At 41.0% G+C, this 17,638-nt stretch overlaps 2 protein-coding genes and 1 pseudogene across 4 annotated transcripts in view; 2 read left to right on the top strand and 1 right to left on the bottom strand.

The window, feature by feature from the left end:
- FKBP5 (FKBP prolyl isomerase 5) overlaps positions 1–12,022 on the bottom strand; it is a 122,168-nt gene extending 110,146 nt beyond the window's left edge. The window contains exons 1-2 of one of the 3 annotated variants that reach the window (XM_049652756.1): positions 11,888–12,022; positions 5,298–5,403 (exon numbers count right to left, since the gene is read on the bottom strand). The gene's annotated coding sequence lies outside the window, so the exon portion shown is untranslated. Of the gene's footprint in view, positions 1–5,297; positions 5,404–11,887 lie in introns of those variants that run through there. The other 2 variants (XM_049652758.1, XM_049652757.1) reach the window with 2 other exon arrangements.
- LOC125938180 (60S ribosomal protein L30-like) lies at positions 1,475–8,830 on the top strand (annotated as a pseudogene).
- Positions 9,148–12,176, top strand: LOC125938179 (basic salivary proline-rich protein 3-like). The gene is made up of 2 exons (XM_049653196.1): positions 9,148–9,152; positions 11,093–12,176. Exons 1-2 carry the CDS (start codon positions 9,148–9,150, stop codon positions 12,174–12,176), a joined length of 1,089 nt encoding a protein of 362 aa, XP_049509153.1.
- Positions 12,177–17,638: the final 5,462 nt, after the last annotated feature.

The raw sequence follows: 17,638 nt of genomic DNA, 5'->3' as shown, positions 1-17,638 counted from the left end.
AAAGATCATGAGTTTCATTGTCAAAATTAGTTTAAACACAAGTTTCAGTTATAATGAAATCAGGAAAGAAAGTGAGAAATGCCAGAGTGCCTCACAAATAAGCCAAGAAATCCTCCCAAGTTGCCTCAGTACCTATAGAAAAGACTTCCTAACACCGGACTTAATCATTCATAATCCTGCCCCTACATAATCACCAGCTATTTTCCAACAAGTTACTCCCCTCAGCCAATTTGGCCTCATCATTTCCAACAAAAATCGAGAATATCTCCCGTTCGTTAGCACTCAGTGTTCTATCTGAAATGCACTCTCTCTTCTCAACTTGTACTACTAATTTATCATGCTCTCACCGTGCCTGAAGCACTTCTCGGTGCCCGACATATACTAACTCATTTAATTCTCTCAACGATCCTGGGAGAGGGGTGAGTAACTGTGCTTGAGATTACACAGTAGCAGAGCTATAGCATTCCGTTTATAATTTGTAAGAGCCTGTTCTCTTAGCTTGCTAACTAGTCCTTCAAAGTTCAGATCGAGTTGTCACCTTTCTGAAGTTCTCATCTGCTCAGCAATTATTCCTGCCCCTCGAGTTCTTAAGTAAACCACTCATTTGCCACTTACTGTGGGGCCTAGGTTGTTGTTTATCTTTTGTGCATATATTCTATCTTTTCTAAGAACAGGCTCTTGTCTCATTCTGTAACAACACTACTTAGAACCTAAAAGAGCCAAATGCCTGAAATACAAAGGTGCTTGTTAATGAAACTATGATGGCATTTAATGATTACTGAACGCATTTACCAGACTCTGGGCTAAGTGCTTTATAGGCACTGTCTCATTCAATTCTCGCAACTGCCCCTCCTCAATATTACAGGTGAGGAAACGAGGCTTAGAAGAAGCTCTGTCTGTTGTATTCTCGCAACTGCCCCTCCTCAATATTACAGGTGAGGAAACGAGGCTTAGAAGAAGCTCTGTCTGTTGTCCAATCACTCCAAATGGTAGTGACAGTCTTACTGAAAAGAGTCTGTACCACACTCTTCATGTCCAGCCTACCAGAGAACACCTTGAAGAAAGAATCCGTCCTAACCGCAATTGAGCTCAACTAGTGCTTAGCCTACAGCATGCCCCTGAACACGAAGGATTCAGGATCAGAGGTGCACCTCCTGCCCGCAAGAAATTCACAGTCCATTAGGACTCCAGGACCAAGCTGTCACTGGCAGAGTCACCGTCATCAAGACTTCAATATCTTAACTTATAGTTTAAATCATAAAAGCAAATTAATCCTTAGAAGCTCTCATTCACACCACTCATTCTCCCTTCAAGCTCCCTCACTCCCTTTATCTTTGGACTCCTCTGTCTAGCTTTATGTACTATAGAGTAGAAGGGTCCCGTTAATCCTAACAACTATTAGGATATCTAAATTTAATTTGGTGATAGCTCAGACTCAAGGGTCTATCTGATGAATACCATGCCACAATGAAATATGAGCAGTGAAGAAGAGCTAGAAAAAAAAGCAGTAGCAAAAAGCAGTGAAAAGAGGAATATGAAAGTCAACACTGTAAAGACAAGTAAAAGCAATAAAAGAAAGGAAATGGACACAGATACAAGGTAGAAAATAGGAATCCAGAATAAACTCAGTGGAGAAACACAGACAAATAACAACATTAAAATCTAATCCAACTTAGGAATTCTGACTCCTTCTATAATTATTTCTTTTCCTAACCTCTGAAGGAAATAGAAAAATATGTATATGAAGCAATAGCTGAAAAACTACTAGGAACAGTACATATATTAGGAGGTTTCTTTTTCCTGAGAAACCATTCCTTTTAGAATTTCAGAGATTCAAAGAAACCTTAAAATACTATCTAATCTAACCCACTCATTTTACAATTAAAATAAGGCCCGGAAAGGTTGATTTTAATTTGCCCAAGACCATATAGCTACTTAGTAGCAACACTCTTGAATCTCATTCCAAGGTCTACTCCCCCAGACAAGGCTTCCTAGCAATGTATTTTACTCCTCCATTTTCCACTCTTAATAACTATTAGTTTCTGCGTAAGTATCTCAGAATCCACATTTTATTCCTAATTCCCACAGAATAAAATAATCAGATATTCTGGACTATGTAAAGCAATATGGAATTTAATTCTTTTATTCCCTAAGTCAGTAATCTCAAATTGAGTCCTGGTTCCTACCAGGAGGAAATTCAAACATTTCCCAGAAGAGCAGAAAGAAAAAAAAGATCTCCATAAGCTAACCAAAGGCAAGCCAAGTTGATAAACTACAACCCATCTGGAAAGGAATCAGGCCCAAGGCCCCTGGAGGCTGGATGACAGCTAATGAGGATCACTTACTTTCCTGTTTCTATTTTATACCCTCCTAACTAACCTCAGGCTCCTATCTTTCTGACAAACTTCAATTCTAGGAGTCTGTAAAGAAAAATAATGAAAAGAGTATCATGTCACTTTCAGCAGAAGTAGCTTTTAGACAGGAACTATCCTGGTCAGGAAATATGGCACAAGGGACAAGAGAAGAATTTTAAGTAACCCATACACTGGTACTTTTAGCCTTAAAAACACCAAGAAGTCATCAGAGTGTATAATATACACTTAATATTTCCTCAACTGCGAAGCACTTGAAGATATTATGGCCTGGAAGGAACTCATCCTGGGCCATTTCTGTGGTCTAAGAAAGGCTGCTGCTTACACCCTACCCCCTGCCCCCCACAATAAACTGTGGGCCCTGCCAGTCACCGTTCTCCAAGTTATTTGAGCTTTGTGATTTTCAAGTCTTATGTATCATCTTAGTTTAAATACAGTGATTACTTAGGCCTTCAAAATGATGTCTCTGCTATAGAGGGCTGACTGAAGCCTTCTCTGAAAGAGACAAAAATGCCTTAGTTTACTTTAGAAACATAGCTTAATTTTGGTATGTATCAAATTCATTATAGATTAGGGATAATCTCCTACTTCAACATGTTAACCAAATTAGGATAATTGTACTAGAAATGAAAAGGACAAAAAAATAAAGAAGACATTATAAAGTCAGAAACAAAGTGTTTTAGTGACTCACTGAGCTTAGTTAGGAAGTAAAGGAAGAGTGAAAAATGACCGACAAGAATAATGGAGTTATTAACAGCTGAAGAGGAAAACCGGGAAGAGCTTTCTGGCTGGGGCTAAGGGGCGGGGGTGTTGGTGTGCAGCTTCTACAGAGATGGTATTTAAACAGATTTAGATTTAAGACACAGGTGAAAATCTGGGCCTCAAGTTTGGAAGGCCTCAAGTTTAAACAGAAGATACATATTTGGGGCCTAAAAGCACAGCAAGGACCAAGTTTTTAGAGAAAGAGAAGGATATAGAAAAAAAACTCTTAAAACAACGGCATTCCTCAGATAATACACTTTGAAGATGACCTAACCTGCCAGATGAATACTTTATTATGTAGATACAGAATATTTGGACTGCTTTGTTCTAAACGAAAAGCTAAAACATTATTTTTTCCTCAGGCTATGAATTGACAGAGAGAAGCTAAGGATTAAAACAGTTTCATAATTACTATTTGTGCAAAGTCAAGTCTCTGAACTAAAACACACTGCTTCTGAAGTTTCTGTATTTATAACAAAACTTTTGGGAAATACTAAGAGAAAAATCTGACGCACCAATACCACTACCGTTTTATAATATTTGTGAGAACTTAATGGTCTTAAAAGCACATTGGGAGCACCTGGTGGCTCAGTTAGGCATCTGACTCTTGATCCCGGCTTAGGTCACTCATTATTATCTCATGGTTCATGGGATCTAGCCCCACACTGGGCTCTGTGCTGACAGCGCAAAACCTGCTTGGGATGGATTCTTTCCCCCCCCTCTCTCTCTCTCTCTGCCCCCGCCCCATGTGCACACACACTCTCCCCCTAAAAAAAATTAAAAAAAAAAAAAAAAAAAAGCACAAAAAAAATGTTGATAGTTAATACATCTGGAGAATAGGCAGAGGTTCATAATACTATTCTCCCCAGGTCTGTGTAGTTTAAAATTTCCATTATAAAAAAAATTTTTTTTTAATTAAAAAAAAAGCCTATCGACAGATATTTTTAAAATTCTATCTGCAGTTAAGGTTTGACAACTAAAACAAAAACAAAAACAAAAACGGCTTGACAACTTGAACCAAAATCCTAACAGATAAAACATTTCAAATAATGTTTTACTCATTCTTAATAGACCAATGAAATTTAGTGTGTATGAAAGGGAAAAAAGATCTTGTGTCATTTTAGAGAAACATGAATACGTTCATTAAATGCAAAACGTCCTTTTATCCCTGTTACTTGATGTTGGACATTTGTTATTTTGCTTTTCAATGAACTTGCAATTTTTGCTGAAGAAAATATATAGTCCATATAAACGTATGATTTTCGTTAGTAAAGGCAAAATAAACATTCATCCCCAGTATCAATGATTGCTTTGTTGAACCTGGTTAGTTGTCATATTATTTCAAATATTTTCCACTCTACTAAGTAATCAAATAAACAACTTTTTTATGTGGATACAAAAAAAAATTAAAAGAAGAACCAAGACCCATAAATTATACCTAACTCTAACCTGTAAAAAAACCCACACATTTAAAATTATATAAACTAATAAGTAGAAGGGTAAAGTTGAATGTTTTTAACAATTACCAAAGTTTTAGCTAGGATTTAAATAGATGTAGTTTAAACCAAATCACTCTAGAGACTCTGACAGCACCGCAACTAATGGAGAGCAACAAATTTACTGCTTAGATTTGCCACTCGCTGATAACCAAGAATAGTTTATACAGTTTGTAAGCACCTATCTTTCCTCCATATGATAAACAGCACCACCCAAAAAAAGACAAGCAGATTTGTTTGCCTCCTGTTCATTTGGTAAGTTCCAAGACAATAAAAACTATACATGTGTGTGCAAAATCTAGCACACTGTAGGTGTGCAACGCTTAACAGGAATGAATAATCACACCCTCACTTCCCAGAAAGCTATTGCTAGCTATCAGTCCCATACTCTAATAAGGCAGGCTTTCCTTCCTTGCTGATACTTCTGCTTTGAATCACGTTCAGAACCTTGTTTCTTCTAACAGAAATAAGTCACCATGAAACTTCAGAGAGAAGCAGTATAAATACACATATACAGAGACAAGAGATCGTCAGTGATTCTCTTCTTCTCCATCATCATTAAAGCACTCCTTAAGTCTGAATCGAGGTATTTCATTTTGCAGATAACAAGATCATTCTCCAACAAATTTTTGTAGCTCTTTTCCTCATTAAAGTAAAAATTACATACCGTAAAATGCCCAGATCTTAAGTAGTCAGCTCAGTAAGTTTGAACAAGCGTGTACACCAACAACTGGTGAATCTGGGCATTCCTTGGACTAGGTCTTGCAATTTTTCTGTAAGTTAAAAATTATATGAAAGTAAGTTACCCAAAAAGCGTACACTTGAATTTCCATTACCTAAGTCAAGCTACAGAATATTTCAATTTCCCTAGAAAGTTCCTTTTTGCCTCTTTCCAGTCAACCACACTCTTACCCAGAAACCACTGTCCTGATTTCTATCACCATACCTAAGTTTCGCCCGTTCTTGTATTTTTCAAAAATGGCATCATTTGGTACATACTTATGCCTGGCTTCTCTTGCTCTGAATAATATTTCTTGGATTCATCTATGTTGTGCGAATCATTAGTTCATTTCTACTGTAAAAAAAGCTGCTATGAACATTTTACATCAATCTTTTTGTGAATACGTACTTTCTTTCTCCTTGGTGAAATAAGATTTCATTTAGAAAGGGGTGGGGGGCTCACATATAAATAAGCCTGTAAAGTCATATAGTACAGATAGATGGACTCATTACATAGTATAATTATATATAGGAAATATGTATACAGTTGTATAAAATACAAAAAAATAAAACATAGGTATTTTACCTACGTGTGTGTATATAAATGAATAGATTCTGAGAAGTCCAACTGGGGCCAACAAAGATAGATTTCTTTAAATGTATAAAGTTCACAGTGAAAACACATCTAATGTGGGAAAGCTGTCCATTTCAGTTTTTCTTAAGTATTTTTTTTAATGTTTATTTATTTTTGAGACAATGCGAGAGACAGAGTGCAAGCGGCAAGCAGCGAAGGGGGCAGACAGAGGGAGACACATATTCCGAAGCAGGCTCCAGGCTCTGAGCTGTCAGCACAGAGCCCGACGCAGGGCTCGAGCTCATGAACCGTGAGATCATGACCTGAGCCGAAGTCGGATGCTTAACCGACTGAGCCACTCAGGCGCCCCTCTTAGTATTATGCTTTAACCTAAGAATAATTCAAAAGAGAAACAGATTTCTCTCCATATAAGCTACTGTTACCTCCACTACAGAATCATTTTCTATGCGAGGAGTAAAACCCAAAATATGTGTTAAAAGTACAAATTTTATTTTATCGTCTTGCTTTTTTAAAACAAAGTTAAGGGACGCTTGGTGGCTCAGTCAGTTAAGTGTCCGACTTCGGCTCAGGTCATGATCTCACGGTTTGTGAGTTCGAACCCCGCGTGGGGCTCTATGCTGTCAGCTCAGAGCCTGGAGCCTGCTTTGGATTCTGTGTCTCCTTCTCTCTCTGCCCCTCCCCACTTGTGCTCTGTCTCTCAAAAATAAATAAATGTAAAAAAAAAAATTTTTTTTAAGTTAAACAGGAAAATAATCCATTGGCTGATACTTAACATGGGTAAAGACCATCCCATCTCCATTGAGAATATATTCTGAAAAAGGCTCAATCCCTAGGATGTTTTCTCCATCCCAAGAAGTAATTTACCGCAGCATTAAGTCTATGAAAGACACATCCTGACTCTGAAATTCTGTGTAATTGCAGCTAAAAGTGGAGGAAGTTCTTTAGTTTCTAGTGATGGTAACATTAAGAAACATACACATAAATCTGATTTTTGAAGTCAATTTGAAACTCCCAACCCTGCTGTTGATAATCAGATTATCATTTTCAGGGGACTAAAAGTGTCTCCTCATTTAACATTACCCATAAATTGCCAAGATGGAGGCAGAATGCTACAAACTGTCCTAGAAATTTACCACTGCCTGTTTTATAAAGGGTTTGCAACTATCAATGGGAGAAAACAACCCACTTCTAATGTTTGCTCTTTGTTCACCTTTTATTCCTCCTCCCCCAAAATGAGCAACTTCAAAAACATACCATTCTAATGTACTACATTTTTAATCTTAAAAAATATTCTTAGCATTTAAATGGTCCCTGACTTTCACAGGTGTGTAATTATTTACTTAACCCATTATTCACTCTGAAAATACATCATTTTCCAATAATTGTACCATTTTCTAAAAAAACAAGGAAAACAGTCTTGATTAATTGTTACAAAAACCAACAGTGGCTCTAAACCACTACAACCCTCAACTGTCATCATCTTTTTCCTGATTGTTTTAGAGAATTACAATTTTATTCTTATTTTTAAAATATCTTTCTTCCAGACCAAGAGCAGAAAACAGGTACAGCAATTGTGTAGACCCCATACTCCCTCTGGTGGTCCTTCACTCTCATTAACTAGATGTTTTCTAAAAGACTAGAAGTAAATACTAAATTAAGCATAAAATGAACTTGCCCCATTTAAGGACATAGTCTTACATGTTTAAGTTTTAGCAGAATACAGGGTAATTCATAACAAATTGTGAGGTACAAATTATTTTGAGAGCTTGAATTTTAGTGTTTAAAATATTGCTAAATGTCCTTAGTAACCTGTTATACAAATTAGTTACAAGAGTGAGTTAGGCCCTACTATAATTATTTTAAGCTCTCTTTTGAGGGAAGAGTCATGTAACGGTATCTTATTTGCAAATTAAATCACACTTAAGTGGCTATTGTTTTAAAGTCAATAGTTATTTACATACCAACAACCACTCAGTGTATGTCTCCTCTGTATGTAAATTTAATTTTCTTTACACTTTGGGGATATATTATCAGAAGTCAAAAAAAAAAAAAAGCACTATAGAGCCTTTCTCACTAGCTCCTTGGCCAGGACTGGAGACTGCTCTTGGTTGGAGCCGTCCCACACCTAAGGCAGGAAGACGGTAGCTGCACAGAAGTCCTCACTGGAGTCAATTACCTCTAGGCTCCAACTTGATATGATAAGGGGACAGTACATGATGGGGTACAAGTAGATAAAATAATCAGACACGGCCAAACTGGTCATCCTAACCAACAACTGCCCAGCCTTGAGGAAATAAGCACTACACTATCTTGGCCAAAATTGGGGCCCAACACTCAGTGGCAAGAATACTGAATTGGGCCCAGCCTGTGAAAAATACTACAGAATATGCACAATGGTTATCACTGATCCAGGTGATTCTGGTAACACCAGGAGCATGCCAGAAAAGCCTGGTGAAAAGTAAACCATGCAAAATTTTTCTTTAAAGCTGGCCAGAGATAGGGGGGGGAAATGCACTGTAGAAAATTCAGACATGTACAATAATGAGAAAGCAAAATAATTACTAATCAACTATGTTAGAAAGTTCAGGAGCGCCAGGGTGCCTCAGTCAGTCACAAGCTGAACGTGGAGCCTGCCTGTGATATTCTCTCTGCCCCTCTCCCCTGCTCACACGTGCTCTCAATCTCTCTCTCTCTCCAAAAAGTAAAAGAAAAAAGACAAACTTTTGTTTAAAAAAAAAAAAGTTCAAAAAGTTTCAGAGTGCCTGACTGGCTCTATTGGTGGAACATGTAACTCTTGACCTCAGGGTTGTGGGTTCAAGCCCCACACTGAGTAGACAGCTTAAAAAAAAAAAAAAAAAAAAATCTTTAAAAAAAAGTTCAAATTGTTTCAGAATTATAAAATGTCTGTATTTAACTGTTCAGCATTGAGTAATCACAGAATTTGGTGTGCCAAAATATGGACAATATAGATTTTTCTGTAGGAACTCTGAAAAATTAATTAAAGGCCTATACAGAGATATTCTCAATGCTAGGTGTAACATGCGTACTGCGGTCAAATAAAGCCATATTCATGTCTAACACGGCCACTTGATTTATCCTCAAATTAGCTATTTTAGTATATGTCCTTGTTTTTTTGTGGCTTTCTTCATTCAAAAATATTTGCCAACCCCCAAACAACAAAAAGAACCACACCTGAGGATAAATGACGTAAACACACTCAATATGTTTATTGTGTACATATAAGAACTCAACTTATGCTTAATTCTGAAACTGAAATGTGGTTGATAATTTTGATATGGTCTACCACAAGTTAAAGTGGACCAAAAAAACCAGTAAAATATCTAAAAACTGAATTTGAAAATGGGCTTTTAATAAAGTTCCTAAAATATGCTTTTGTGTAAATAAAACTATGAAATATAAGTTTAATTTACTATATGTGGTATAAACATCACCATATGATAAGGATTATAATAATTATACATAGAAAATTACACATACTAGTTAAAACTCATATATTCCTATACACTTTAAAGAACAATTATCTAAGTCATCCAAAACAAAGAGAACCTCAGACTTATAAGATTCCTTACAGCTATTTATGTAGAATAAAACCCACTCAACACGACGTGCCACTGTTGAACAAATCTACCCTAAGCATCAAAAAGACAATTCTGCTTTAATAGCAATAACTTTTTCTACAGCTACAGAATGAGGATGTTCTTTCTTCTCTAGACTGATTCGTTCTAAGCTAAGAAACCTTTAGGAAACTAACCCAAAATATGTGTTCTTTTCCAGCCCAAGAACAAACAGAAAATTGAGGATTTAATTAGTTGCCTAATCCAGTGTTTTAAAAGGTTTTCATGTTGAACTGGTTAAAATTATGTTTTTTTTTTCTTAAAAAAACCACCCAAAATTAAAGATTAAAAAAGTATGTATTTGTTTTGTTAAATGTTGTAAGGACAAAGACCTCATAACACTTAACCCTGTTGTTTTAGAGATATAAGACACTTCATAAAGACCATCTTTGATTTTGTTTTAAAATCCCAGTCACAACTAGCCTATTGGTTCAAGAGTTCAACTTTAAATGATGTTACTAAATAGATAGGTACATAATAAAATAACCATTCAGTGAAACATTAATAAAGTAGCATAATTAAATCAAAACTATAACGTTGCTTTTAAAAAGTTGCACAAATATAAGTCATCCCCAATAGACACAAAACACACATTAGAAAAAAATTAAGTAAGCTAAATCAAGTTACTCACAAATACATTTAAATACATATAAACTACATTTAAAAAATATTTATATACTATTTTTAAATGTATTTTTTCTGTAGATGCCCTACATTGGTCAGGTCCATAATTGTGGATTAAGTAAGTGGAGGTCAGTTGGGAGAGAGACGCAGAAAATGCTAAGTACGACAAATAAAAATTTCCCAAAAAGAATAAAAATTCGTTCAAGTCTATCCTTGACCTTTGATTCATACACCAAGAGAAAAAGCTACTACAATTCTCTAAAGTAAAAACCCCTCTGGGGGTGGGGGGCAGAATTCCACAGACTATTAAAAACACTTAACCAAAATATGCCTTGACTTTTCCCTTGTCCACAATCTAACAAAATGGGAAGACAATGAAAATAAACACTCCTGTCTACTCCCATTTTTCCAAAGAAAGCTCCCATTCAACGCTAAGCCTTATTCCACTGGAAAACATACTCCTGAAAAGTAAATCCAAAACCACGAGCTCAAACTACTTCATGCAGAATTTACTGAATGGCGGCCAAACGTTGTACACGCTGTCCTGAACCACACTGAAGGGTATCTAGAGTTCTGCATTCTCCATCTACTAACTTTGTACCTTACTATGCTTTCGCCACCACTGCAGAAACCGAATTTTTAAAATAAGACCATGTTCCTCCAGGCTCGTCAATGGAAAGAATGCAATCAATCTGCACGTTGACCCCCCTCAAACGGTTGGTGTTTTTTGTTTTAAATCAATACTGGGTTGGACTCCTATACTACTGCCAGTACACCTTTTTAGACATCAGTGGAAGGAGTTCTAACGTTCCAGGAGTGAACCGAGTCAGGAGCCCTAAAACAAGTTGGAACTGGCTTTCACCTGGCACGAGAATAATCACCTGTTAGAAAGGCGCTGCACTGGCACCCTTCAAGAGCGGCTGAGAGCCGGGATGCTGTATCCCAGTCACTTGTCCCATGGTGGCAGGTGAAGGCGGCGAACACGCATCCACACCCACCGCCCCGGGAGCGCAAACCGAAAGCGAGGAGCGCAGCAGCGGGACACTCCGTTATCCTCACCCGCCACGGGCCCCGCCAGGTGTGCTTGGCTCCATCGCGCCCGCGGCGTCCCGGCGCACGGCTCACCCCGGCTCGACTTCGCCCGCCGGCCCGGGCCCCGGAAGGCGAAGTTTCTCTCCCGCCCGCGGCGGCGGCCGCTCACGCGCCGCCCGGCTCTCCGCGGGTCCCGCAGCCTGCTCCGGGCGGTCGCGGTCACAGGCGCCGGGCCTCGGGCGAGTCGGGGGAGACCGACGGGAGCCGGAGCCGGGACCTGTCACCTCGGGCAGGAAACAAAAGCCGGGTGAGGACGAGCGGGCGCGACCGGCCTCGACTCCGCGAGGGGGAGCGCGGCGGGGGCGGGGAGCGGCTCTCGCGGTCGCCGGACTCCGCGCCTCGCGGAGAGAGCACCGACCCCGCGGGCCGGCGGGGCGCGGAGGGGCCCCGCAGTTGGGCAAGGGGCATCCGGCGCGCTCGCCTCGAGGCTTCCCCCGCCCCGTTCGCCCCGAGCCTGCCTCTCTGGGGCAGGAGAACCGCGCGTGAGGGGGCGCCGAAGCGGCGCGGCGGCGATCTGACCGCGAAGGAGGGAATTCGGTTCCCGGGGCGCCGCGGCCGCCCGCCCCATCCCTGCGGCCATGGCGCCGGTACCTGTCGCCGTGGCTGCTCCTTGGCCCCTTCTCTCTCCGCCTCACCCTCGCACTGCTCGGCCCCCAGCCCACCCAGCAGGCCGTCCGCGCGCCGGACGCCGCCGCCCGAGACTGGCAGCGCCCGCGAACCGGCCCGAATCCCCGGGGCAGCGCCCGGCGCGGTCCCGCCCCCGCCGGCCGCAGGACCCGTCTTCGATAGGGCCCCGGGGCTGTCAGTCCGCCCCCAAAAGGCGCGCGGGCTGTCGCTCAGCCCGTCCGGATTGGTGGCCGCGCACCGTCTATGCAAATGAGACTCCGCCCCCGTCCATTTGCACCTCCGCCTTAGTGTAAACTCCGCCTCTCCACGCCAGCCCACGTGTCTGGCCCTTGGCCTTTGTGGGGGCCGGCGGGAAGGGGTGAAGGAAACTGACCCATGCCCCCTCACACCGTCTCTTACCTTCAGAGAAACTAATGCCTAAACAAGCTATTGACTTCACATGTGAATCGTATCTCTGAAGCTCTGCCTTCCTGCCTGTTTGCCAGGCCTGCCCAAAGGATGGAGAGGGGCAGGCCAGGATGTTTGTGTCAGGTAAGCAGACTAGGTTAGCCCTAGGAAGTAAAAAAAAAAAAAAAATGCCCCGTTGGGCCTCGGGAAAATCCCATCTTGAGAACCAGTTTAGCCCGTGGTACTTCCCCATGGACACTAAATGACTGTGAAGACTATGCTCTCCCGTGGTTTTCTGCCTTTCAAGCATGAGACACCAGGCCATTGAGACAGCAAAAGACCTTAAAAAATATTGGTGTTCTCTGATCCCCTTTTCCCACCGCACCACCGCCCCCACCCCCCCATCAGCAAAGGGTAGACCCGCTGAGCAAACTCAGCTTGAAGAGGCGCTAAGCTCCTCCAACCAGAAGGCTGGCTGCCGCTGAGTAGTTCCCATAGAGATTCAGATGAGGAGCTAGAACTGGCTGCTTTAGGGGGTTTAGGGGGTAACTAGGCTTTAGGGGGTAACTAACTCAAACCCCTTATTTTTGAGGAAACAGAAACCTAAAGTCTCATAGCTATGGGACTTAATAGTCACCTATGGAAATCTTATGTCTCATAACCAGATCAGAAGCCACATCTCTTAGCTCCAAATCTGCTCTCTGTGATATGTCATGTTGGTCATTTAGGTATTTTTGAAGACCCTCTTCAACAAATCACCATCCCTGCCTTCAGGACGTGGTGCCTGGGGAAAAAACAACTAGAACCAACACGGAAACCTCAAGAGCAAAGAAGACCATGACTTAATGCCTAGAAGCTTCCCTTTTTACCAGATGCCAGGGAGAATCACTGACACAATTTATTCATACATTAATTCAACAAGACATGGGTGATTGAATCCAAATCCAACCATTTATCCTTCAATGATTTGTCCTGAAAGTTTCTAACCCCAATTGATTAAGCATCTACTGTGCTTACTACTAGCAAGTATTAAGCACTGTGCTGTGTGCAGAGTCTGCATAGGTGAGGAGACATTGTCTCAGCCCTTGAAGGCTTTAGCCAAGGAGATAGTGACTTCCACATTACATGTCAGTACCACTTATGTTACAGTGGACAGCTCCAAGGAAGGAGCAGTTGGCTTTTCCTGGGAAAGGCAGGGAAGGCTTCATTGAGGAGGTGGCATTAGAGCTGAGTCCTAAAAGAGTTTTGAAAGATGGTGTTTGCCAGATGGAGGGATGTGGAAGAGGAAGGAAAGGGATTCCCAGTTTGCAGAGGATAGGATGAGCAAAAAAGCATGCAGACCTGGAAAAGCCTGGTAATTGAGGGAACAGCGAGGAGCAGTATGGGAAATCTGCAGGGCTATGTGGCCATGTCACATGTTCTGGGACCAGGCTCTTCCAGGAGGAAGACAGAAAGGCCCTGGAGGCTGCCAGGCTGTGTTGTAACACACCGCAACAAACAACAACAGGCCCTGTAGATACAGCTGCAGGCTTTTTTTTTCTAGGCCAGAGTCTGTGGGGAACAGTCAGTTCCACAGTTCTGATGGCAGCCTGGCTGGCCCCACCCACTCTCTCAGAAAACCACTCCGGTCACTGCACTTGCCCTCCTTGGCATTTGGAAACACGTGTGCTTGCAATTTCCCCAAACACTGCTGCCCTTCAGAGCTCAAAGATAACGTGGGCTATGGCTGCAGACACCTGGATGTGGAACAGACAGCCCTTTCCTAATGCACAGAGCGGTTCTTTGCAGGGCCTATTACCAAGGCTGGCTTCATGGGCGTGTGACCTGCGCTTGGTTTAATGCTCTGCTGTCGCTGTCTTGAAATTCTTAATAATTTTTCGACAGTTGCATTTTCATTTCATTTCATTTCACCTGCAAATTATGTAGCCGGTCTGACCTGTCACTGGTAGTGCCCCTGGGAATGTTTGTGATCCTACTCAAACCATATCTCATTTTTAAAGCCCTTGGCATTCATTAGGTTTGTTCACATGCACCGTATCACTCGATTCTCACAATGGCGATGTGGGGTAGGCTTGTATTCCTAGCCCCATTTATTGGCTGAGAAAACTGAAGTTTGGCAGTCTCCTCCAGGTAGCACAGCAGGGAGTGGCAAAGTTTGTATTTGAACTCATCCCACACAAGCCCTGTTCCATCTGCTATGGATCCACCTTTATGTTGGTTTCAGAACCCTTTCAAAGGTAGGTACATACGGGAAGGATGTGCTGGTGTGTTTTTGTTTTTGTTTTTAAGTAAGCTCTACACCCAACATGGGGCTTGAACTCACGACCCTGAGATCAAGAGTTGCATGCTCTACCAACTGAGCCAGCCAGGTGCCCTAAAGATACACTGTCATAAGAGTCAAACCACATGGTGGAGTGAATGTATGTCACTTCATGGCTGCTTATCACATCTGAATAATTTTTCATTAATTTTGAAAAAAAATTCAGCCATTGTATGTTCAATTACTGTTTCTGTACCTCTTTCTTTCTGGGCCCCCAGTTGAAATACCTATTAGACCTTCTCACTACATCCTTTCTTCTGTATCTTCTATCTTTTGTCCTTCAACGCTTTGTTGTAAAAGTTTCTTGTGACTTTTCTTCGGTTCACTAATTCTCTCTTCAGCTTTTTAAAAAATTCTTCTCTTGGGGTGCCTAACATGCGACTCTTGATTGATCTCAGGGTCATGAGATCAAGTCGCTTAGTGTCCATGGGCATGGAGCCTCTTTAAAAAAAAAAAATTCTCCTCTTAAACCCATCCATCAAGCTCTTAATTTGTTGTTTGCTTGTTTGGGTTTCTTTTTTCAGTTCCAGAATTTCTCTTTGGGTCTTTTCAGATCTGCTATGTCACTTCTTATGTCTCTTTGTGACTTGCTCTAATTTTCAAGCTTGGCTTTTCTCTCCTTAAACAAAGTAAGTGTAGCTGTTTTATGGCTTATGTCTGTTAATTTCAATCTAGAGTCCCTGTGGATCGGTTTCCATTGTTAGTTTTTACTACTGGTTCTTCCTCATGAGGTTTTATCTCATCATGTACCTGGTTATGTTTTGGACATTGTATTTGAAAAATCATTTAAGGCAACAGTGATAACATCTTCCTCCCAAAAGGATTTCCATTGGTTTCTGCAGGCATTTGGGGACACTGGCAAGCTAAGATCACCTTAACTCAATTTCATGGCTTCCGATTTTCTGAGCTTCCCAGATGACTTGGAACTGGATTACAGTATGTGGGAGGGTTTGTTTATTTATGGTTTGTTTGTTTATTTATTTATTTATTTATTTATTTATTTATTTATTTATTTATGGTTCCTCCTTACCCAATGTTGCAGCTCTTTGAGGTTCCAGTCAAAGCCTAGGAGTTGTTTCAGTTATATATGGTTTCATAGCAAACTGTCCTAAAATTTAGCAGTTTAAGACAGATGTCAGTGGACTTTTCCTTAAATGGCAAGATGGTAAATATTTTAGATTTGCAGGCCATATGGTCTCTGTTACAACTACTCAACTCTATCATTATAGTTCAAATCAGCCATAGACAATACATGAATGAATGGGATGGCTGTGTTCCACTAAAACTTTATTTACAAAGCCAGGCAGCCATTCTCAAGCTGATAAAGAATATCACCAAAAAAAACTCACAACTAACACCATGCTTAATGGTAAAAGACTTGATATCTTTTCCAAGAAAAAGACAAGGAACAGACATGAATGTCCACTCTTGCCACTTCTATTTAATATTTTACTAGAGGTTCTAGCCAGGGTGATTAGGCAAGACATAGAACTTAAAAGGCATCCAGATTGGAAAGAAAGTAGTAAAACTATCTCTAAACACAGATGACATGATCTTTGTGTATAGAAAATGCTAAGGAATCCACTTAAAAACTGTTAGAACCAATAAGCGAATTCAGGAGCACCTGGCTGGCTCAGTCAGTAGAGCATGTGACTCTTGATCTCAGGGTTGTGAGTTCAAGTCCCACGTTGGATGTAGAGCTTACTTAATAATAAGTAGGGGTGCCTGGGTGGCTCATTTGGTTAAGTGTCCGACTTTGGCTCAGGTCATGATCTCACGGTTCATGGGTTCGAGCCCCATGTCGGGCTCTGTGCTGACAGCTCAGAGCCTGGACCCTGCTTTGGATTCTGTGTCTCTCTCTCTGCTTCTCCCCCACTCATGCTCAGTCTCTCTCTCTCAAAAATAAACAAACATTAAAAAAATTTAAAAAAATAAGTAAATTCAGCAAGTTTGCAGGAAACAAGATCTATAATAAAAATCAATGATATGTCTATACACTTTCAATGAACAATGAAAAAATGAGATTAAGAAAAAAATTTCCTTTATAATAGCCTAATAAAGAACAAAATACTGGGGTGCCTACCTGGCACAGTCAATAGAGTGTGTGACTCTTGATCTTGGAGTTGTGAGTTCAAGCCCCACGTTGGGTGTGGAGATTACTTAAAAATAAAATCTCAAAAAATAATAATAAAATACTTAGGGATAAATGTAACAAAAGAAGTACCAAACTTATACTCTGAAAACTACAAAACATTGTTGAAAGAAATTAAAGAAGACCTATATAATCCTATGTTCATACATCAAAAGACTTAACATTGTTAAGTTGGCAATACTCCCCAAATTATCTACAAATTCAATGCAATCCCATCAGAGTCCCAGCTGACTTCTTTATAGAAATTGACAAGGTGATTCTAAAATTCATACAGATTGCAAGGGACCCAGAACAGCCAAAACAATATTTAAACAAACAAACAAATAAACAAAGGGACCCTGCCTGGCTTAGTTGGTGGAGCCTGAGACTCTTGATCTCAAGGTTGTAAGTTCAAGCCACACATTAGGTGTAGAGATTACTTAAAAATAAAATCTTTAGGGGCACCTGGGTGGCGCAGTCGGTTAAGCGTCCGACTTCAGCCAGGTCACAATCTCACGGTCCGTGAGTTCGAGCCCTGCGTCAGGCTCTGGGCTGACGGCTCGGAGCCTGGAGCCTGTTTCCGATTCTGTGTCTCCCTCTCTCTCTGCCCCTCCCCCGTTCATGCTCTGTCTCTCTCTGTCCCAAAAATAAATAAAAAACGTTGAAAAAAAATTTTTAAAAAATAAAATAAAATCTTTAGACGGGCGCCTGGGTGGCTCAGTTGGTTAAGCATCTGACTCTTGATTTGGCTCAGGTCATGATCTGATGATTCAAGAGTTCGAGCCCCCGTTGGGCTCCACGCTGATACTGCAGAGCCTGCATGGGATTCTGTCTCTCCCTCTCTCTCTGTCCCTCCCACACTCTCTCCTGCTCTCTC

The sequence above is a fragment of the Panthera uncia genome (assembly GCF_023721935.1).
Source record: "Panthera uncia isolate 11264 chromosome B2 unlocalized genomic scaffold, Puncia_PCG_1.0 HiC_scaffold_24, whole genome shotgun sequence".
Taxonomy (NCBI): domain Eukaryota; kingdom Metazoa; phylum Chordata; class Mammalia; order Carnivora; family Felidae; genus Panthera; species Panthera uncia.
Note: the sequence above shows the minus strand (reverse complement) of the source record. Positions and strands in the feature narration are given on the sequence as shown.